Source organism: Vanellus vanellus (assembly GCF_965231255.1).
Source record: "Vanellus vanellus genome assembly, chromosome: 12".
NCBI classification, from domain to species: Eukaryota; Metazoa; Chordata; class Aves; order Charadriiformes; family Charadriidae; genus Vanellus; species Vanellus vanellus.
Genome location: NC_138917.1, coordinates 6,451,100 through 6,475,736, shown reverse-complemented (window position 1 = coordinate 6,475,736; position 24,637 = coordinate 6,451,100). Strand labels below are relative to the sequence as shown.

Genomic DNA, 24,637 nt, shown 5'->3' with positions numbered 1-24,637 from the left:
AGAATAGAGCCCCTGATTGGTTAAGAGTTCACAAATAAGGACTCATAAAGTGATTTACAGAAAAAGCAATTAGGGATCAAGGTATACTTTTAGAATTAGTGTCTCAGGATATAGCCTGAAATTCCTCTGTATGCAACAACTGGAGCACTATTTAAATTAATAAAATGAAAAAGACCAAATTTCTCTAAGGATAGTAAATATGAGTAACTTCAACATGCGAACAACTGCTTCAGACAACTCCATGCTGGAAATACTGTTTCTGCCATTCCTTTCTTCTAATTTTCAGTTTCAGACATGTAAATTAAAAATTATTTTCCATTGCATTTTTTTTTGAAAGGGATCCCAAGCATGAAAATGTTAGATATATCTGAACTCTGTATTTCTTTTTTAAGATAATCAATTAGGATAAAAATTCATAAAATCCAGTTCAAGTGCAGTGTTTCCAAGATAACCCAAACATCAGGATAGCTTTCTTGGGTTTTATGGCTACATGCTTACCTCTGGAGTCAGTGCATTGTTATCTGAAGTCTGACTTGACAGCAAAATATGGGTGAAACCATCTTCTTTCCGGACTACAATGTCCCTGAACCGGCAGTTACTTTCATTTTGACGTACGCTGTATCTTAGTCTCTTATCGAAGACATAATCTTTCTCCCCATCTAGTTTCCTTTTCACAGTGCTGTGTAGATTCAAGCTTCCATTGGCCAGAGAAGAACCTTTCAGAGGGAAAGAATCAAAGCATAATTATGTCTATACCTTCAAAGAAATGGAGTGATACTTTCTATTACCTTAAACATAGCTTGGTATTTACAATAGCCTCTACGTAATAAATCTGATAAATCAAAAATATGCCTGGCTAGTCAAATGTGGCCTCAAGCCATTCTTATTATTCTGTATTGCAACATGCAGTACTTTCTGTTCTCTGATCAGATAACCTCTACATCCAAGAATTATATAGCATGTAGGACTGGTGCTCTTAACGGGATTCAGTTCTGCTTTGAAGGTGAAAGCAATTGCATCATAGTCTTTCATATGAACTTGGGGTGATCCTTGAATTCACAGGAAAATTTTAATTCAGCTTTGGAAGAACTTGACATGACAGGCTTAGTCCAAATCCCATCTTTCAAAGTTATGTTGTCTTCCTTTATGGTGACCAAAATGTCATTATCAGTTTCAAATGAAATCTGAATAGGCACTTGTTGCGCATCTCTATATGACAGTAAGTTAAGTGAGTTCTCACTAAGCTGACACAACTGCCGTTCTCTTCCACGTATCCTTGTGGTTGGCATTAGAAGTAGCAGTTAGCCATCCTCTTTGCTCTGATCCCAAGCTTCTGCTCATTACACTTTACAGTAACAATAATTACTGACTTTTGACTAACAGATATGATATTAACATTGGACTTTGTACATAGAAAATATTAATGCTGATGACATTTTGGAGGGTATCCAGCAGTAGGGAGAAAAGGGAACTATGACAAGAAAGATATAGTTCCTCCATAAAACCACCAAATGAGAGTAATAGTACATCAATTTTAAAAGACAGTTTATTCTGACTTCCACTGTGTATGAACTGTAAATTATTACTTTGCTTATGTTTACAGTTCCTCTGTAATAGGCAGTAAGTTATGATCACTAACAAAGCTGAGCTGCAATGTTGAAAATAACTTTACAAGATTTTTATGCAAAACTCCTTTTCTAATTACAGATGTTTCACACTATTGCCATTAAAAGTAAAGCAAAGACAGGTTGTTGAGGAACAGAGATTAAAGTCACTCTCTTCATTGAAATAGTTTCCAGATATGTTTTTTATTTAAACAGACATGAGCCCATAACATGCCATATTTAAGAAAGGCCAAGAAAAAGCTGAATGAAAACACCTTTGTTTGTTCCGTTCTTTCTCCTGCCAACGCTGACCTGTTCCAGCTTCTGGTATCAAATAGCCAGGAATTTTTAAAGGGCAGATGCCATGAATATTAGAACACAGATTTAGATTTTAAAGTTTAAATTACCACTGTCCAATTAAAAATACTCTGTTGGAACAGAACTGAATGGTCAATTCATAACAGATTACTCTCAAAACCAGTCACTTGCCCTCATCTTGGATTAGCTATGTTTCAACTTGACATAGGTAACTGAAACTGTCTGATACTTCTCAGTTGGCAATGGCCTGTGGAATTGTTCAGTGTGTACACACTGCAGCTATGATATGTGATGTTGAAAATATATAGAGTGCTTAATAGTATTGAACTGGTGCATCATTTGGCCTCACCATGTAATGCGTGCGTGGTGTACACATATATCTACACACAGAAATGCATGTTTGTTAAAAAGCCTGCTATTTCAGTCAGTCATAAAACTCTTTTTCGTTGTTAAATTAAAAGATACCATCAAAAGCATTGCCTGCATTATACTGAATAGGAGATTTAAGTGGTGATATGCAAACATGGACAAGTTACATTAGATCATCAAGTTGAAAAAAGGCATTTGAAGACAGCAGAATTTGAAATTTGTTGTCTTGACAAGAATTATCCACAAGTGTAGAAATCACCATGTGCTTGAATTTTTAAAATTATGAATAATTTCTTATGGCGCATTTCTGCTTTTTCATAAGGTTTTGCTACTGCATGTATTTTGATATGTATTCTTACAAACAAAAATCAACTTGTGAAATTACTAATAGAAAACTAATAGCATTGGAAATAATATACTGAAACAAATTAATTATTTGACTTAGGCAGACTTTTAAATATTGCATTTTTATCTATTCAAACCTTATTATGTTGCTTGACCCAGCAATAAACTACTAAGATGTGAAGAGTTAAAGTGTAAAGAACTTACAAAATCAGAGGCACAAATGACCATTGAATGGAAGGTGTGTCAGACCAACTGTACTGATTATCTACCTAGTGTTGAAGATTATGCCACATCTATTTTAAATACAGATGCTGAGAGCACGGTAGAAGATTAACTCACACAGATAATCTAGCTCAACAAAAAGCCTCACAGTAATGATTTTATTTTAATTTTTTGTTGTATTCTTTGTTTGAGTAATGTATTCAGTTTGTTAATTAAAAAGATGATGTAAGAAACTATAGATCTTATACAAATATTTTAACTGTATGCATCCCAGCTGACAGAAATTTAACCAGAGGAAAGATCTAAATTAAATTGGAGATAAACATAAATGGAAAAGTATAATTTCCAAGAATGGATGATTAACAGAACATAATGAGTAAATTTTTGTTTCAGTGTATACTGTATATCCCTGTAATCTTGCTTAATCTGATAAACTGGAGAAAATGATCAGCTAAATCCAAAGACAACACTCAAGTGAAACCAGGCCAACAGAGCATGTCTGTTGCATGGATGTGATGGAGCTACTGAAAGTTTGCTCTGGAGCAAAGAGGCATTCTCAAAGCAATCTATACTGTGTGTGAAACAAATTAAGGATGTTACAAATTAACTAAGGAAGCTTTAGGTACCTCTAAATGTGGTTTACTGGTTAGTAGTGAGCATTTGATGCTCAGTCTCAGTACAAAAAGAAAACAGAACAGGAGAAAATGTTCCTTCCTTTAGTGGGAGTTTAATGTAATTATTACCTTGTTTTTAATCAGCAGTAAAATTTTGGAATACCTAAAACCACAATGAGGTTTAGAAGTTTCAGTATTTTTAAAGGGAATTTCAGATATTCCCAGACCTCTGGTGCATCTAGTAATCCTTCTCCAAGAATGGCAGTGAAAGATGCTATTTAAGGAGAAAACGCAAGCTTGGCCACTTTCTGCAGTCCTTTCCCCTAAGTTTGTATAGCACTATGAGAGGATTCATCCTTCCTGCTTCCTTCAGTAGTTGCTCATGGACATTTTCGCGGATTTCTCTAATCCCCTTTTGAGCCTGTTGATGCTGTCTGTCTCCACAGACAGCCTCCTGTGGTATGAGTTTGAGAAGTTGTGTAGCCACTACACAGAGAAAAAATGTCTTTCATCTGTGCTTTTATCTGATGTTCTACCAGTTTCAGTGAGTGGTCCCTAGTTCTGTTATTGAGGGATTTAGTGAACAACAGTTCCGCATTTACTTTATCTGAGGCCTTGATGGTTTTGTAAACTTTGATCATATTCACCCTCAGCCTCCCCCTCTCCTGACGGAAGCCTCTTTTATTCCTCTTCATCGTTTTAGTTGCCTGTCCCTGTATCTTCCCTAGTACTCCACTACTGTCAAAGGGAACAACATGTAACTATGTTACCGCTGCTGCTGTTGGTACTCAAAAGTGCCTAAAGACTCCAGATTGAGTCTGAGACTGGGGCTCCATTATACCAGGCACTGCAGAAAACACAGTAGAAATTTATAAGCTCAGGCAGGCAAAGAGTAGGAAAGGAAAGAGAGAAAAGATCGCAATGAGCCTCACATCACTCGATGCTTTAGAGGACTCAGATCTCCCCATCTCCTTCCACTGCTTCTATCTGCTAGAAGAGGACACCTCAAGCTACTGTTATTTTCAGATACATCTTTTCTTAGTGTTTCATCTCAGGCAGTTTAATGGAGCAGTCTGTGTGCCACCATGCTACGTAGTGACCCTTGTGCTGGTACAAGTGTGCAGGTAGGTAGCCATACGGTGAACTACCCTGATGAACTGTTCTGACTGGAAATTCAATCTCCAAAACCATGGTTAATTTTCAAACAGATCAGGTTCACCTTGTAGCCTCAAAAGTACTAGAACTGGTAGAGGGGAAGGGATGGGAATCATGATCAGGATACCATGGGAAGGAGGGCTGGACTGTTCCTTTTGTTAGCAGCATGCATTTATGCTGAACGGAAAGGAACATGGAGCTAAGGCTTTAATTCTTCTAGGTGAAATAAACCATGCTCCCTTACTCTCCCTGGTAAAACAGCATGGCATTCCTCAGTCTTGCCAATAGCCTTTCTCTGTCTCCTTTCTGTCTTTCTTGTGGGTAACAGTTAATACTGTACATACTTAAAAGCAGTGTTCTGTTGAAAATTTACTAATAATCTGAGACTTCTCCAGCTAAGAGAGCATCTGTAAGATATCTAAAAGTAATGAGTTTTTATCCAAACTGAGAAAGCAAGCATGTTTGATTGTCTTTTACTGCCAGTATTGCTCCAGAATAAATAAAACAGAACAAGCTAAAAAAACAAGAGGAAGCGGTGACTAAGTTCATAGAGAGTATTTAAATTAAGGGCACCAGGAGACTACAAAGATTTTCGTAATGGAGAAAAACAATGGTTAGTGATACATGACAAGCAAAAATTCTTCAGCAGACGGTACAGGAATAGAGCAGTGTAGAAAAAGGAAAGAGAAAATTAAAAGGGGATGGTTTTTGATGCTGTCAGGAAACTTGACAAAACAATCACTCTCAATTACAGTATCTGGAGAGAAACAGAAATGTGATACCAGAAGTCAACAAATATCATCAGAAAGAACGGTACTGTTAGCTCCTGGGAGCATCAGTGGATGTTCTGCAGTTTTTCAACATTTTCCAATTTGCAGACCCTTAAATAACTGTCAGTAAAGATGACTCTACTCTCTTTATGATGGGATGTGTAGAAGGTGGTAGAGAAGTTTTGGTTAGAAAGGTCTGTGTCGACTTCAGCAAGGTCCCAGGCCTCCACTAGGGTGCATATATGATTTTCTGCATACATTTGTAGGTACACAGTCACCTTTCTGGGGTAAATAGCTTACCAGTGAGACTTTTATCTATAGGTTGAGCAGGAAATGCTCATACCCAAGTGGATGTATACACAAAACCAATCACAGACTGGTGGAAGTCCATTCAAGGAGTCATCAAAAACTAGTTTTCAAATTGCTATGTGGCATACCACAGACAAACAAAATAGATATTTTTTGACTAGTTATAGTTTATAAATTACTAATTATATTGCTTGGTTCAATAAACTGGTAGTTAAACTTTATCATAATATGAAAGAATACTGGTTCAAGTTGATGGGTTTTGGAGGCCTTCAACCATAGGAAAACACTGGTAGCAGAGCTGGGCCTACAGCTGCGTTTTCAAACTGTGGGGAATTTTCCAAATCTAGGCTTCATCTCAAGACCAACTTAAAATTTCTATATACATTTTCTGTGCACTCTTACACTTAGCTGTGAAATGACTCTGACATTCCTTTGGACTCCATATAGGCAATCTCAAAGCTGACACAAATGACTGCTTCATTGGATTCTGCACAGGGCTGCCCGGGAGCCCCAGCTTCTGGGAGCCAAACCCAGGTCCTCCAGGCTGCCTCTTTGTTCTACTTATAGTGCCTGGGAGCCCTGTGAGCGTTGATGGGGCATGCCGGGCTTTCGACTTCCAGACTTTGTGGCAGACTGCCTGAAACCTCTGGCATAGCTGGCTGCCTCAGAACAACTAAACGTGGGAGTCCTGCCAAACAGACTGCCACATTGCTCCCGGTCTCAGGGGACAAAGCCTTGGGACCTTGGCTCAGATTTGGAGAAAGTTTTGAAACCCAAGATGTTTGGAACAAAACTTCTGTTATTCAACAAATTGGCATTTTTCTCTGAAACTTTCTTCATTTGTAATATGTAAAATTTCAGACCAGTTTTAATGTGACATCTATCCTGATTAAAATGAGTTTGTGATGCTAACAGGACACACGGCAGAATCACACCGGCATCTTCTGTGCTACTTCCCTGTGAGTGTGAATACTAAGGGAGTTCAGTAAATTGTTGGACTTGTTGGAGAATAGTGCAAGTTTCTTCAATTTGACATTTCCAATGATGCAAAATCCTGTATCAGGAGATGTGGCTTCTCTCAAGCTTGTAGGGCAATATTAGAAAAAAAGCTAGTATTTTTATTTTGACCCTTCTTTCACAGTTTCTGTCAGCTCTTACTTTGGTAGTCTCATCTCTCCTCTTTGTAGTTTTCTCCACTATGCATGTGCTGGGTATCACACAGCAAGACTGGAGGGATTTCTGACCTTGGGAGTGCTGCTGAGTATGGGTTTTTCAGACGGGAAACAGGTAGAGATTTAAAGATCTCTTGCTTTTGCCTACCCAGAGGTCAGAATGCAAGGCAGAAAGGAGAGCAAAATAGAGAACAGAAGTGATGGATTTGGAGAAAGCAAAAACCATCATAAAGAAATGTTTTAAAAGAGCTGCATGCATCAGCTGTTAGGCCAGGAGCCCTCTGTACATGGCAGAACACCTGGCTGCTTAGGCAAAGCAGCTTTCTACTGAAATAGAGCTCTCTTACAGGGATTAGTCAAACAGGGGCTGGTGGATGCCATTCATTAGCTCTTGTGGGGAGAAATGAAAAGGTCATTTGACCTTTACAGTTCTTTGTGGTCCGTTAGTTCTTCGTTAAAAAAAAAAAAAAGATTCTAAAATATGGGAATTGATGCATTTTAAAGATGCATTTGTATAAGAACTTCCCCAATGAATAACATAAAACAAATGATTAAAAGAACTTCATTAGAAGCAGTAAGAAAGCAAAGCAAAATAACTTTATACACATCTGTAATTAGATGTGCAAGTCTTTTTAAAGAAGCAAGTAACTTTTTAAGCAGTCTTATATGAGCTCAAACTCATCAAAATACAAAAGCCTGCTGCACTCTCAATTTTAAGTGTCATTGACATCGTCTGGTGTACTTAGGCATTTAAAGCTGACCACACATTTTGCTGGTTTGGGAGTCTTTAACAAGATATTTCATGCCGGCATTGAAAGATGTCAGTAGTTATAGCATGTAACCAGTAAGACCAGGCAAGGTCAGTTCTACTTCCCAAATCCAGTAGTATTTGTGAGGTTGCCAGTAGGGTAGAAAATGGAAAGTGGGGTGATATAATTTATGTTGACTTTTGAAAAGTTTTTGGCAGGGCAAGTCACAAGAAGCTGTTAAGGAAATGAGTGCTATCATGGCCTATAGAAAGTGCCTAATAAAAATAAATAATTGGAACAAATGGTTACTTTTCATCATGTCAAATGACTAGTAGTTGGCTGCCCCAAGGACCTGCCGAAGGATTAGTTTATTTAATGTATGTATTAATGAACTGGGAAGAGAAGTATGAGAGGAAAATTTGAAGGGAATACAAAATAAGCAGAGTAAAAACTAGGAAAGACTTTGAAGAGCTTCACTGAGTCATAAGAAAAAGGTGAACTGGCAACAGTAAAGCAGATTAAATGCATAATGAAAAGAATCATACATATAGCTGTGTTCTAAATTAACTGTAACCAGCAAGAAAAAAACCTACAAGCAACTGTGTATCACTCAATGAAAACCTTTATGCAGTGTGTAACAGCAGAAAAAATAATTCTTAAAAGGTTGTATCGCTACTATATCAGTAAGCAGGCAGAAATCATTTGGAACAGCTCCTGCTGTTTTTAAAAGGTATTAAAAAAAACCCACATGCCAAAGGCACAAGAGGGTACAGAAAACTACCAGGAATATGCAAAGACTTCCGTGTGGTAGGAAGGCTAAAAAGGCTGGAGCTGCCTGATTGACAGGAAGCCTCCCACTTTATCCCTTCATATAAGGACAAGAGCTTATTCAATGAAAGTAAAGGTCAAAAACCCCAAACAAAGCCCCAGCCCCCCAAAAAAATGATGAAATAAAATGTGCATCTCATTGTCAACTCCTGGAAATTACTGCCACAAAGCACCACTGAGGCTTTAAATTTGGTAGGATTAAAAAAAAAAAAAGATTGGACACGTATGGATAATGAGAAGCTACTTAGTTGTATTAAGCTGAATAGTATTTATAGAGAACATAAACCTTTATTCTTTGAGAACTAAGCCAGTCAGTAACTGAGGATTAGAAAGAAATTTCTCCTATTTCTTCTTGTTCACTTCAAAGCTGTTTGTACCTTCCGTAAAGTATGTCTGGTGACTTCTGATGTATCCAGTCACTATCCGAGACAAGGACCTGGCAGTGCTTCGTACTCCTCAATATGACAAGCACTAATACTGAGGAACTTGAATGTTATTCAGCCATACTTACCCGGTTACTTTAGCAAGAGTGGTATTAATTGTGTTTCTAAAATAATCCTGATCTTTCTAGACCATTGGGTCTGAGCACAGGTAACTGAGAAATGATCTGTTACTTGGTGATACACAAAACCAAAGTTGCAGTATTATATGTACCTCTGCTGCCTCGTCATCATTTCCCCACAAGGACTTTACACTGCAAAGGCATTTAACAAAGCCCACACTGCTTCATGTCACTCCGTGAGAAGCGGAAGCAGAGAAGCCAACAGATAAAAAAATGGTATAACGTATGGGGAAAGAGTGTGAAACTTGTTTATGTGCTTCTCACTGTATCACTTGTGTAGCATGACAACAATTTTTCCATGAGTGGACTCTCTGTTTGCAGTTGCTGCAGTTAAACCCGCCCCCCCCAAGACTGTAGTTTAAATTACATACCAATTCCATTCACAACAGTTGAATCGTTACTAACTTCCAACACGCTGGGCAAATTTTGTTCTCCTTCGTGATCATTTAAATCCATGTTTGGCTGTTGTGAGCCATTCCCAAAATGTCTAGAATCTTTTTCATGAGTGCCATCTCCATTCTGCAGACCATTATGTGGCTTTTTCAGTGGCATGATCTGTAAACCACTGGGAGTAGTTCGGTAAGTCACAGTTTTAGCAGCCCTGTCATTAGCAGATGCTGGCTTTGCTGCATATCCTCTTTTCTGTTTTTGAAGGGATGGATTAATTCTCTTCCTTTTGTGTGTTGACCCTTTAGACTTCCCAGATTCAGAAGGTCTATGTGATATTTTCTCAACAGATGACCCTCGACTTTCCCGTAAAAATTTTGGAGCGCTGGCCTGTTTCCCGTGTCTCGATCGCTTTTCTCTAGTAACATGTAGTCCATTGAACTCATCAATAAATTCCTCACAATGTAGTAGATGATGTTCAGGTTCCCAGGTGTCTTCATTGCTTCCGTAGCCTTTCCACCTGATGAGATATTCCCATTTGCCCTTCTTGTTCTTCCTTTTGTCTACAATCCTTTCCACCTAAAAGAAAAAAACAAATGTATCAGAAAGAAAAAATAGTTTGGTCATGAAAACTCTATGTTCTTCATCTACAGCTAGGAAAGTCTCCCTGACATTGCAAAGGCACCTTAGTATTCATGAGATTCTCCTAAAATGTAGTGCCTAAAGCATGAAATGACTCTGACACAGAAAGCCGACCCAGGCTAGCCAAAATGCAGCCCCCTATCTTACAGGTTAAAACTTACCTTAATTTCATAGGATGCAGTCCAACACTACCTTCCCATTGGATCCGATACAGACCATGCTGACTGCTGATGAGAACCCACTTGGTGTGAGTAGAAACCACTCGAGATAACATCTAGGAATCAGTGTTAACATGTTCCTACTTGACAAAGAATTCCCATGAACAGACCTGGCAGTAGAGGAGAGGAATGCAATAGCCCCCGAGAAGTGAGTCCATTCCCCCTTCCTTAAATTTTAAGAAGAGACATAAATACCTGATGAAATCTGATCTGGAACCTGCAATAGCCACAATGTGAAGAAACAAGAGAGGGCCTGAAGATCGTTAATGAAAGCATGATTTCTTTAAAAATCTGGTTGTAAAATGAGACTATTACTATTACATTCCTCAGCTACCTCTTGTTTGAAAGAGCTAAATAAAGCATCTTTTGCTATATTGTCAGTTACTGATCATTCTTCTGAACCCGCTCATGCATTATGCACCTGTAAATAACCCCATACTCCTTTGTGTCTTCAAACTATCTTGAACAGAGAACTGATTATAACAAATTACAGTATTTTACACCAAAGATCTTATCTGCAGTACTGTACATCCACTTTGCTACTTCCAACTTATAAAAATATGTATTTTTTCTGAATGCAATATTTGAGTAAATACACAAAATCTGTGAGTGCACCAATTTAAAAAAAAAAAAAGCAAATGAAAGGGACAAAGGCAGGATTCTTATGTAGAAGTAATTAATTTCATGAACCTATGCTAGAGAATGTCAGTTTAAGGAACATTTCTGCATCAAGGGATAAGGGACTATATCGGGACTGCAAGCTGAACGTGCATTCACAGCATCATGCCGCTGTGGAAAGCAGACTGTACAGCTGAAGAAATCTTTGTGCTATCTCAGCACTGGCAAGATCTCAACTAGAGGCAGAGTGCATATGAAAACCCGATCGGTGGACAGCAAGACATGGGTTTAAATTGCATCAAGTGAAATTTAGATCAAGTCATTAGAAAAAATGTTGTAATGCCAGAAAATTGGGTTATGATGAAAAAACCTTTTGAAGTGTCTCCCAAATTTTATTTTCCAATTCTTTAATTTTTATTTTTTTAAAAATGTGTCTTATGAGGGCTAAAGATGCCACTAATGAAAAAAAAAATCATTATCATTAACCAAAAGCACTATTGTTACATTAGAAAAATAAATAAAAAAAAAATAAATAAGTGGATAGCTAATGTAATAGCTTTCATTGCTCTTCAAAGAAAAATCATCTCACGTGAGGAACAACAGTGGAATCTGTATGGAGAATTTAACCTTGAAGAAGGGCAATCACAGCAGTGTAAGTAATTGTTCTTTTTAGGTCCCCTGTTAGAGCAAACCAATGGATTAATTCTGTCTGTTCACTGGCTGGAACTGTACGTTCATAGAAATCTTGGTGGGTTCCCCAAAGGAGTCTAAATGTAATTAGCAACTAAACATTATACTTCTATCTCAATTCATTTACATGGGAACAGTGCTAAGATACCTGTGTCTGAGTCATAGTGGACAGCTTTCCTCCATCTCCAGGGCACTCAACTGCCGCATCCCAAACAGCTCGTTCCTGTGTTCTGTCTTATCAAATACCTGCACAGAACCACCGCAGAAGCAAAGCAAGGCATCCTCTTGACTCTGAATTTAGCACAATCCCCTTCAGGATTGCTCAGTGTGGCAAGACAGTTAACTGAAGCTCAGGCAAGGCAAGTTTGAGATCATTTGTCTGAAAAGAGGAAAAGTCCTCACAAAAAAAATGAACTGGTATTTTTTTTGGTCCTCATTTGGGATGTGCGGCTTTCAATTGTCAAACTAATAGACTTTTTATGATCTTGTTGACTTTATAGAGAGCAGCTGTCCAAATTATCCCTGGCTTTAAAGTACTTCTCATCCTCCTATGTGAGACTACCCAGAAAGACTGTACATTGAATTGGGGGATTCTGTAGTGGCCCGTGGTTGTCTGTGAATTTGTTGCTTTAATTACTGCAGCTCACTAAACCAAGGAGCAAACCAGATATATAGATATGTCATGGGGAAAAAATTAAATTGCTGCTAAACTCAGTAGACTGTAGCTATGATGACTGTAGAGAATTTGGTGTAGTGCTATCCTGTCTGTACTAGCTAAACAACACACGCACTCCTCTCCCTTTTTAATTCAGGAGTTTGGACCTGGAACAGAAACTCTGAGTCAGGTTGATGCTACCTTGAAATAACTGCTTGCTTTCGAGGGATTACACCATTCCATCCCCCTACTTGCTCCCTGAAGGAAGAACCTCAGAAAGGATGGACAAATACCTTGACATTTTCAGAACTGCATACAAAAAGCATCTCTTCAACCTCACGTTTTTTCACTCATCCGCATATCTTTAAATTTGACTATACTGATTTTTCATTTTCACATTGTTGCTATTCCACAAGGAGGAAAAGTGAAGGGAAGAGGAGAGCATTTTTAAATATGGAAAACACTCAAGTATTTTGGTGATGAGGCATTATGCATTTCAATTGAAGGATAAAAGGAGAAAACATGAATGTTCTTTGTTCCCGGGAAACAAAATACTGGCAATGGAGAATGTGATTAACCAGTTCAACACATCAGGAAGGGAGAACGAAAGTATATATGAAATTGGGTCAAATTTAATAAATGGTTTCAGAACAAATATTCAGAGAGTAAATATATTTGGGAAAGACTAAGCATTGCATTACAGCATTTTCAGAACAAAAAAATCAATGTTTCGCTTCAAATTTAACTAATGAAACTAAAATAATGAGGGAGTAAATAAACTGAAGACAAAATGTTCTGTTTCTGGTCAACCCCCTTTTCAGTTTTTTGTTTTGCTGGGGAGAAAATGAAAAAAATGTGGGTTTTTCCAAAATTAGTTGTTTTCTTTGAGTTTTTTGGTTCAGCCATCGTACCCACTGGCTTGATTAATGATGCATAGAAAGTCTGAGTAGATATTTGCCTCGTCCTCATTACTGCCTCATTGTTCATCACTGAATGCATTTGAGGGTAGCATCAAGCATACCTGACCTCTCAACGTGGTCCCTTTTCTTTCTGGGGGCTTTAAGTTTGTCATGGATATTCTTCCCCTTCAGTGTCACTCTGTTCCTTCACTGGATACAGTGAAGTGCTTCAGTGTAGGCATAAATATCAGATTTTTACCCACACCTGGTACTGTCTGACCCATTTTCCTTCTATTCACAGTCCACAGTAATCACAAACATCGCTATTGTTTTTTTTTTAATTATGTATTTTTTTTTTTAACAGTTAGTATATAAAGTAAGAATATGAATATTTCTGCATTTACTTAAGGTTTCACAAAATCATGAGAGTTTTCTTAATGGAAATAATTCTGTGACAGCTAGTGATTAACAGATATAATGCTTTCATTCCTTCCCTAGAATAAGCAATACACAGTTCTGAGAATATGCAGAAAGTATCTATGGCTTCAGTGTCTGATTTTCCATTTTCCCCCTCAGTTCTGTCTTTAATGAGAACCAAGTAACATCTTCCCAAAAGTGATCTTGGTAGTTACAGTTTGCCAAATCTTTGAATTCACTATATTCGTTTTGGAAAACTAAGCCATTAAATTTAATAAAAGTGAAATGACTGCAAACAAAGTTTGCAGGAGTATCACAGTTAAGAGAGTGCTAGAATTGACATATACCATTACTTGCCTGGATTTTCTCTCTCCTTGCCCCTCCTGGCTAATTCTGGATGAATTGAGGTGCTGATGTGTTACCATATAAATATGTTGAAAGAGAACAAATAGAATGAGACCATGGCATCTGCAAATGCATTTGCAACACAATTTTTAGTTTCCAACTAGCCTTAAACCTAGCTCTATACACAGCTGCGCGGAGTAGGATGAAAGTCATAAATGAAAGCCTTTAAAAAAATGTGTTGTATTCTAAACTAAACGTGAAATAAAAAAAATACTAATCAATTATAGTACAAATATGTAAAGCTTCATAAACTTAAGTGTTGTGATCTGGCAATCAAGTGCTGATATATGCAGAGTACAACACACATACATCTTCCTTCATGGAAGATTCAGGGTCAAAATAACTCATTTAACAGAGCAGTGTTACTGTCCACTTATAAAAAAAATCTAGGCTAAGTTAAAAAAGGGTCATTTCTATTGAATTATTTCTACAGATCTAACTGTAAAGTCGGGGCACAATATACTCATCTCACAGTTCATAGGAGCTCTACAGGGCATAAACAAAAATCCTTATGCTCCCAGAAAACACCTTCCAGGAGATAAGTAAACTTCCAGAAAGGTTTGGAATATTGCATATCTGCTTAGCGATTTCCAAAATAAGTATATGTAATCTCCGCTTGTTTGACTGTGCATATTTATGTAAACAATTTCAACTGTAAATTGTGATGCTCAGATGGTCTCTGTTAGCATACTGTACAGACCAGCAAACCGATTTCATGACATACATGAGAAAAACTGCTTTTCATTACTATAAATTACAGGACTTGTACTGTTTTATGTGTTTTTTTTTCATTGGAGGTCTTTGTCCCATTTTGTGCCTCAGGGTGTTGGAAGGGTATCTGAAGAAAGTGCCAAGGAAAGAAAGGCAGTAAGATTTCTGAGATAAAGGCCATCTGATTCAACATGTTTGTCTTTTAAAAATTCATTATTGCCCAAACTTCCTCCTTTTTGTTACCTTCGCTTTAAGAAATAATGTATTTCATTAATTGTAAATCTCTTGCTTGCTTGCATTTGTAACTTATTTGTGTTTCTCTTGTATTTGTACTTACTTTCTCAAAATCTGGTGATTGGAGCATTTGTTCCAGATGTATGAAAAATATGGCACCATATCCGCTGAAGCAGTCAGTATCATGTTAGAAAAATAAGAGTGGAATGGATGCTGGGTCTCTCCTCAGAATCTGACCCACAGTTTAAAAACAGTAGATCCAATCAATGTGCCAGCTGTGAAACCCCCCCAGTAGTACATTGTGTAGTTACCTGCAAGGTAAAACTGAAAGTGAAAGGGCTCGATAGTTATGAAAATGAAAGGGAAGACATTCCTCATCTGAATTATTCACAGGCAAAATATCAAATGACATCTTCCCAGGAAGTTCAGTGAACACCCTGTTGATGTCAAGAAGACACTGCTTTTTATTCAGTTCTTTTTTCCTCTTTTTAAGCCTCGTATTAAACATGGCTGCAAACCACTGCGTTAGGTATATGTGTCCTCCAACACATACATATGAAGACTTACAACTGAATAAATACTGTCCAAACCCCTGCTGGTCCCTGTATGTAAGCCTGCCTCTTTCATCTTCCTCTCCCAATGGACAGCAAGACCGTAGGGACTTCCTGCTATGGGATTCCATGGTCCAGGTTTGTATAGAAAATCAGAAGTGCACTGCAAGTTAGTTGTATTTTACAGTAGTGATGCAGCAATTAGAAATTACTGCTAAAAGTGGTGTTTTCACATTCCTAAGACTTTTTTTGGACCCAGCATTTTGCCTGCATAAGTACACCGTTAGCTACCGTCCCTGGCACCCAGATACTTAAAAAAACCCAAAACATAAGCCTCGCTCTGTGTTTATGCAAGCAACATGATTTTCTCTTCGTGTGAGGGGTCTTCTGGCTGAAGGAGCCTGCCTTTATTACCAGTTTGGATCAAATGAAGCCCTGGCTGACAGCCTGCAGAAAAACAGCCAAGCCCAGCTTCCATGTTGACTCATATCTCTAGTGACCGTACACCATTTTTCTTGGAAGTCCCACCTTTCTCTGAAATTCAGCCTCACCAAAACTGAAATTCTGCTCCGGTCTCTCGTTTATTTCTAGCTCTTTTGAAAACTACCCTGGTGCCACATCTCCAGCTCCACACAAAGGCTGTGTTTTCTCCCTTGATGCCATCTGTCCCTGTTGCTGACTCTACTAACAGAACCCATTTTCATGCCCTTGTCTTCTCGCATTTTGTTTATGGCAGCTTTCTCCTGGTCAGAACTTACAGTGCTCAAATCTCCCACTCTATTAAAACCATTTCCTTCTCCCACTATAAATTTAAGGATGTAATCTAAATCAGTTTCTTTTATTAGGCTATTTAAGTGTATGTGTTTAAACAATATCTGTGGTGGAAGTGCCACAATCATTGTGTTTTTTGGAGCAAACAGGAATAATAATATACACAAGAATCTGGCACTGGAAGAAGGGCATTTTTGTATAGACTGATACTGTCTCCTGGGAAAGGACTGGAAAAGGAAAATTGGCAGATGACACAGGGACCAGGAAGGGATTTCTTGGTCAACATGTGTAGTCCCCGTCATTGTAGGCAATTACAGGATATAATCATATCATTACATGATATAATATTTATTGGATATGTTCATGATACAGAACATATTTCTGCCCAGGCTGATTGTAGATAGGCTGCACAGCAAACATTCTTAAATGAAACGATTTCATAAAAAATATTTTAGTTTGTCATTTGGAAAACAAGACAGTTTTCAAAAGTGCAAGAAAAGTGCTCTAAAAATTAAAGATATTCTTTAGCAGTAGGTTAAGGTAATCTTGACCATGTTCTTTATACGGAGGAAGAGCAGGATGTTTTCCTTTGCAGACCAAGTGTGCGCCCGTGTCATCAAAAGAACTGTTATGCAATGGGGGGGAGACCTCTTTAGGTCTGTTCCTCTGTAAATGGTTTAAATCCCTTTCACTTACAAACATTAATCAACACATACAACATCTGTAGAAATCCAAAGAACACAGGGCTTTCTATTTATTTTAAAGCATAATGATGCATTCATTTATCAACCCCCCTTTTTCTTTTGTACAATAAATCAGTTCATTATTGTATTTCAGTGTTTGTATTCCTTAAGGAAAGGAAAGCAAGAAGCAGGGCATACCAAATTCTTGATGTCCTTTATGTTAAAAAATGGTCAGTTCTGAAAACACCCCCTACAAACTTGTTAGCACAATTTACTTCAGAATGTGTCTGTTCGAATGCTATCTAGAACCTTAGAATTTGACGATAAATGCTTACTTTTATTTCAGTACTAAAGTACAGCTGGTAATTTCTACTATATGGCTAAATGTGTTTTGTACATTACAGTGCACACTTTAAATTTAGAAACAACAGATATTTTCCTGATTTGTAGATCAACAAAGGAAAAAATAAATGCTGTTCCTATTTACTATCATAAGAGATTTAAAAACACAGTGTATGCTCCTAATCGAAGAGAACTGAGACAGGGATAAAGTTTGCTTTATGCAGAACTGTTCTTACACAGTCTATTTCTGTGACAAGCACAGATGACTAAAAGATGAATGAGAAATCTAAATTCAAGGAGACAAAATATTTTGCTATGTTCTACAAAGAGCTGGCTGTGTTGGACATATGTATGGCTCTCAGCTTTCTAATACTGTGAATTACCTCCTCAAATGTTTCGCTGTTGAATTCAATGGGATTCTCCAGTTTTATACCATCTGAGAGTGTGTATGGGAAATGTGTGTGGTTATATGAAGAGTTCAGCACAACCTCGTAAAGACCACATTCTGCCTATGCTTCCTTTACAGTACTGCACATCAGCAGAGTTATTCCCAATTTACTTAGATGCAAGTAAAATCAAAGTAGGAATCCCCAGGATTTAAACCACATGGTTTTTTACTTTTATTTTAAAAGCAGTTTATAGGAACAGGAGCAGGACTTGAAAAGACTTCTAAGCAAACCCATGTTTATGTAAACATATCACAGTTCTTTCAGTAAAACTGCCTGGATTTTGTTAAAAACACGCAAGTTTCCAAACAGGTGTGGAAATGTGAAAGCGGTAGTTAAAAAGTAAAAATGTGACTATCACTAAAGGTGCTTTTCACCAACAATAAAGCAAGTCCTGAAATGCAGGAAGCAGTTATTAATTTACATAAAAGCTGCACCTGAAATCATTAGAAAAAAATTACTGCTGTTTTCTTTTATGTTCATTTGCAGTTTGTTCTCCTTTACCTTGTTCAGACCCAGCTTATTTTAGTGTTCTCTTCTACAGTTCACTCAGTTTTTCCTCTACCATATGGGCTTCTTTCAGATTCAACTGAAGGCAGGACTTCAGTTCAACACTTTTACACCCATCCCAAAGCTTAGCCAGAAGTGAAGATTCCACATGAAAAAAATACAAAGGTTCAGCTAAAATACAGTATAAATAAATATTTGAACTACTCTGCTGCACCACCACTCAGTGACTCATTGCTTTACAAATGCTACTGCTACAACTGTCATAAAATAACCCACATGTTCTTGTGTGGTAGGTAGAAAAATATTTTCTTAGCCCTTTTACAGCAAAGTGGTAAACTTGAGCGCAAAGAAGTGAAAGCCGAGGTTCTGGGGAGCTGGTCCTCACTCAGTGGTTTCCATAGGTGCCTTAGGATTTCAATGTGAGCATGAGCTTCGGCTGTCCAGAAGGGCTTTGCCAACTTCGGGTTGTGTGGCAACTGAGAAGACCTGTCCGAGGGCAGGTTGCTGGCTTTACAAAGCCTATGCGTCAGGGAGAAGATGAGAGACCAGAGGAGGGTACAGCATGTTGGAGGGGCTACAAGGCGATACTGGTCAGTCCCAGTGGCCACTGTACAATGCCCTCTCCTTACCAAAGTTTTTGAGTGAATTTTAGAGTGATCTTTGAAAGAGGACAATGTTATAGCTTTGCAGATATTTCGAAGGAACATACCCCCTATTGAAATGATGGCATGGTAAAAATTAAATCTCCGTGTTAGAAAACAGAACAAATGGACAATTAGAGCATGTATCAGGTAGTTACTCCAAGATACAGCAGATACAGAATATCCAGTGACAAGATTTGTTTTCTTACTACTGTATACCAGGAGAGACAAGTATTTTTGAAATGATCAATACATCTTTGACAGAGCAGTGAGTCAAAAAGAATTCCCAGCCTACAGACCTGAATGAGGAGGAGGAAGGTAATCTCTCCCCCGTGACTGAGACAGGAGGGAGAGGAAAATGAAGAACTCTGTCCGTGTTGTATTAATGGCTGGACAGGGATAAGGAGATGTCAGAAGGATAAATCATAAATCCATTTCGTGCTTTCTATCCAAACCAGAATAGGAGGCAACTGGTTAGGGGCATCCATATAGCAAAGGCAGTAACAGTCAAATTTGCGACTAATACCATGCAGGGATAGGTTTTGGAAGGAAAGACTAAAAATAGATAATTTTATACAATATAGAAGGCTGAGGGGCGATCCTTTGAGTGAAAAGCTGAAGTAGCAGTTTGTAAAGTAGAGAGATAATAACAGAAGTCACGAAACACAAAGGTTTCTTTGAGAATTCAGTAGCATTCCTCATTTTCTTGGTTACACAAATGAAGCTAATGTGATGGCAGAATACAGAAATGAGCCGCAAAGAAAGGTAGAGCAGAAAAAAGGAATAAAGAAACATGCTTTAGGCAACCATAACGGCATGATAGGGAGACAGAATTTTACAAGTGAGTATCCAGGATACCAGTGCAACATCACAGAAAAATGGCACATAAAATTTCAAAAATTATCTGTGAAAGAGTAATTGTCAAAAAGGAAGAATAATACATCGTTATCCCCTCAGAAATAGCATTCAGATGAGCAGGGTCAGTAGGCCAAGTTCTGGCCTCAATTATGGCATTGGTTTTCACTGCAGATTTAATTTGTGTTCGAGATCTGAATTCTGTCCAGTGAAAAACCAGCTTACTACTGGTGCCTGGAAGGAACTTACTATCTTACGGAGAGTAGTGAAGGCAGTTATGAAAGCTGTCAGTGTTCATCAGACTGATGCATTTGAAATCGTCTGAGAGTGCAGCGAGTTCGAAATCTGCATTTTAAAAGTGGGGACAGTGCTCGAAACGGGGAGATGCAAAGGCATAAAAGCATATTCATTGATTTAATGTAAGAGTGTGTTCTGGAGCAATGAGATGGAGTCTGTGTAAGAAGGACATTTGCTTACAGTGTGGATGAAAGGCCTAATGCATCTGTGCTTGCACAAATGTCTGCAATGAGCCAGACTGACTGCACCACCCCGTGTGGCAGGCTCTGGCCACAAGCTGCCCTGCACCTCCTCTGGCCGTGGCAGCGTCCCCCGGGAGCTGCTATCAGAGAGGCGTGCTGCGGAGGAGACAATCACAGGTTACCCTTCTGCTGTCCTCGGGCCCTAGATCCTCTTGAAAGCTGACTTTGGCAACAGATGATCACCATTCCTTGACCTCAGTGAGTCCTGTTTCAGGCTCGGTAATTCACACAAGCTAAGGAAGTGTTAATCGCTGAGTTCTTTTAGATGGTCATTATTCCTGATGATAGGGTTTCAGCCAAGTGTTGGCAGTACCTCCAGCCATAGGGGTTGCTATAGACCGGAACCCATTACTCCTTTCAGGGAGGTCCCCAGGAACACCGCCGGGGTTTCTCTGGCAGAGAGGTTCAGATCTCGCCATCCTGCTCAAAGCGCCTGCCAGATCACGCCAAGGGTTACTGTGGAGACATGTGCCACATCTCCATGCTGACAGCTATCTCCTCTTTCTGTTGATAGATCCTGCAGACGTATCAAGCGTCAGGGTGAGACTGGAACTCTGATGAAGCTGAGGAACCGTTTAGAAATGTCTGTGCTCGGAGCAGTATTGAATATGTAAGTAGCGAATATATTACTGAGGAAATTTTCCATGTATTTGTTAGTCAGATTCCAAACTTGGCAGTTGCGTTAATACCTCAGCTGCTCCTGGATGCATTTACAGCAATGATGTGGCAAAGGGCTTTGTTTCATGTGCCTCCGTAGAATGGGGCACTATATTTTTATAAATGTAGGGTTTCTGAGATTTATTCCCTACATTTGTCTCACTGGGATTAGGGTAGTGTATGGTCTCTCTGTGGCACTATGCCAGTCACAAACGGAAGCCATGGAAGGCTGCAGCTGTCTGCTTGTTATTAATTGAGGGTTAGTGCAGAGACCAACACACGTTGGTACTCCAACACCCATACTGTTTTCCAGATACTTTAGGAATGGAAGCTTAAATTCACACTTTAGTATAAGAAGGCTCTGGGTCACATTTAATACTAAGATCTCACGTGCAAATGGTTTATGAAATTACAAAAAGGAGTTTTAACAAACGGCTAATAAATTGTGAGAGACTCTTACAAATCTCGCACCTAATTAGTCTTCTAATTCTAATGAGTCCATGAGAATCTTCTGAAGTCCTCCCTGTCATCCCTAGCACAAGCTATACATGTAGTCAAATGCTGGAACAGATGTTCAGAGAGGCTGTGGAATATCCATCCTTGGAGATACTCAGAACTTGATAGAACAAGACCCTGAGTAACCTAATTAAGTTATTGCTGCTTTAAGCAAGGGGTTGGATCAGATGATCTCCAAAAGTCCCTTCCAACCTAGATTATTCTATGATACATACATTTTGCCTAAAACATTTACTAATCATTTACTAATTCTTTATTAATTCTTTTCCACTTAGAAAAGCACCTCCATTTGGAAAACTGAGTTCTATGCAATCTATGAAAGTGGGTGTATAAAATGACTCAATTAAGCTGAGTTTAGATTTACCAGGCAGCTGGAAAGGAGTTTCCCAAAAGCAGCTCTGAACTTCTTTCTTTCCTTGACCTGATACCATGAGGGTTTGTTGACTTTCAGGTCATATGGCAAAAGCAATCTGTTCTCTGAGATGTACAAGGGAGAGATGGGTTGGAAGACCAAGGTCAGCTGATCACAAGGTTCAAAACATTTTCTTAGTCATTAAATGGACATTTTTTAATACTGAGATACATTGTGAAGTAATTATTCAGTGTATTGTCAGTGCTTGTATGAACATTCAGTATTTACGGTGTAAGCAGAACAAGGAATGTGCTAAGCTGAGGTGTGAACATACAACATGCTCCATGATAGCAGCCATATATTTGCTCTTCATCCAGTCTGAAGGAATTAAATACAGGGATAAGAGGCATAAGTTACTATACCTTTAGCACAAGGAGAAGAGGAAACATGCTAATTAAAGTATACTTGTAGTCCTTGTACCTATGCTGGAGGTTTGTGCAGAGATAGTAACTGGATGCTCCGCAGGACAGGATGCTTAGATGGGGCCTGAAACTCAGACTTTCAAGGACTAGGGTGTTTCTAGTCCTTCTCACCACCTCAGCTGTTATCTGCATTTTTATGTGCCTCATCTAAAAAGAAGCCCCTCTCTGTGAAGTGATTTCAGGCCTGGTGTTGAAAATGGGAAATGTGCATTGAAATAGTTTTTATGCACAGCAGTCTACAAAATGAAGACTTTGATGAAGCAAATCTGCTCTGAAGCCTACTGAGTAACATAAAAACAGGAAGAAAACCCCAAGATTAACTTGTGCTGAATATCTGCGTTTAGTATTTGTGCTAGCTGCTGCTTGTATTTCGCAGTTTTGTAGTACATTATGCAGTATAATGTCCTGACAAGATCAAGAGGTTCCTAGCATACTCGGGAGAGTCGTAAGATGAACACACATTTCCTTTTGCTGAGAAAAAAAACCACACCTGGATGAGATGGCTCTGGAATTACATCAGGATTTCTGATCACATGTCAACTTTTCTTTTTCTCCAAAGAGCAGTTGTGTCCAAGGGCATACACAGAAAAAATAACATAGAAATAAACAGTAAAACACATGATGAAGGAGTGTTATATTCTTACTACTTCAACAGAAATACTGATATATATTGGGGAAAGCGTTGCTTTTATGATGCTTTCCAGCTGTAGCCTAATAAAAGAACATAAACCTCATCTTTTTGGAACATTTTTAGGGATATTATCTAAACTGATAAGGTTGATAAACTTGGTAAGAAGAAGAAAGTCTCTTATGTTTTGTGTTTTGAAGAATTCAAGATGATATACACATGATTAAAGTGTTTAGTTTAATTCCAAGGAAACAAGAAACTTCAGGTGGTCATGGAAGAAGGATTTAAACAGACAGTTTGTCTTTAAATAATCAGAGAATTTCCCTAGGGAGTATGTATTTCCCCAATTACTACTCTGAAATGTTATTTTCATAGTTACAAAGCACCATGCAAATCTATCCTACTAAATGGATACTAATGATCATTACTATTATTTAACAGCATAACAGGTGGAGCTCGGAGCAGTGAGCACTTTCCTTTAATACATAGTATGCCACAATGTTTTACTTGTTCTGAAAATTAAATGCTCAGAATACGCTAATCACAAAATCTAGTATAAAGTGTCTGTCAGATCAGCGCTAACGATTGCTTAGTGTGCCCCAAAGACAAAGATGTTAGTTGTGCAGTATAAAAATTTGGTGTTATTCTGGAAAAGACCTTGCCCTTGGCTGTTGAATGTCACATGCAGTATTCAGAATATGCACTGCGCAGTTCAGGGCAAATACAACTCATGCAGTACCGTATGCTACATTATCTTTACAATTTCTGCCTTGTTGATTCCATTAACACACACAATTACAGATAGGCAGGGCAGATTTTAAAAGGCAAGTTCACACCTGTGAATTACTTTTAACGGGAATCTGAGATATTTTACAACACGTGTAAGGATATATGCTAGTTAGATGACAGCCACTGGGGAAAAATGAATGAGGAACATCCTTTAGTTTCTCTCTCCCTGGCTAGAAAAATTCTGAAGGTGACAGTGAGGGAGAACAAAGCGCATGAATCACCTGTACATCTCCTACATTTTGTTGGAAATTTTTCTTACTCAGATGAGCACTCTGAGGTGTTTAGTGACTTTCTCTGATGGCCATATAATATGAAATCATTTTTAGTCAAGATAATCAAAATGTCTGAAATCTTTCCACTTTCAACTGTTTGGTGATGTACTTTCTTATTTTTTTAAACTCTTCATAATACTATACGTATTAACAGTGGAGAGTCCTGTCCAAGTTAATCAATAAGCCACTTCAGTTTTGTGTACGGAACATAATTGAGTTTTTTCTTCAACATAAAAATCTATTTGGCTTCAGGTTTTTTATGGTAGATATTTAGAGAGCAAAGAGATTTTTCAAGCTCTCTTCTACCCCAGAGTTTGTATTTTAGGATCTAGGTTCTTTCCCCTGTCTAATGCCTGTCTAGTTAGAGGACTCACAAGTCAGCAATATGAAATCTAATTATGTAAGTAATTGTAGGCACTGTTCAATGAATGGCATCCTGTGATAATCTAAATATGCTGCACGTACAGTGAGGAAATTTATAATTCTAAAGACTTAGAGCCTGAAATAGTTTGTTATTTGTAACAGCATAAAGTACTGAAAATTTCTGCCATGTGAGAGCGATATGCACTTTATCACACACTAGAACTCATGCTTGGACAGTTGGTCACCATGCCTTTCTTCAAACTATAGGATTTTAACCACTGCCTAAAATAAAAGGCTAATAATATCCTGTTCATTAGACATTCTAATAATAATAATGGTGAAAGAGA

The 24,637-nt window shown here is 38.3% G+C and overlaps 1 protein-coding gene across 1 annotated transcript in view; it reads right to left on the bottom strand.

Annotated features, from left to right (window-relative positions):
- CDYL2 (chromodomain Y like 2) overlaps positions 1-24,637 on the bottom strand; it is a gene marked incomplete at its 3' end in the record, with an annotated part of 57,707 nt that overhangs the window by 14,840 nt on the left and 18,230 nt on the right. Inside the window, exons 2-3 of the mRNA XM_082489320.1 lie at positions 9,389-9,983; positions 499-716 (exon numbers count right to left, since the gene is read on the bottom strand). Of these exons, the coding sequence (XP_082345446.1) occupies positions 499-716; positions 9,389-9,983 (813 nt within the window). The remainder of the gene's footprint in view (positions 1-498; positions 717-9,388; positions 9,984-24,637) is intronic.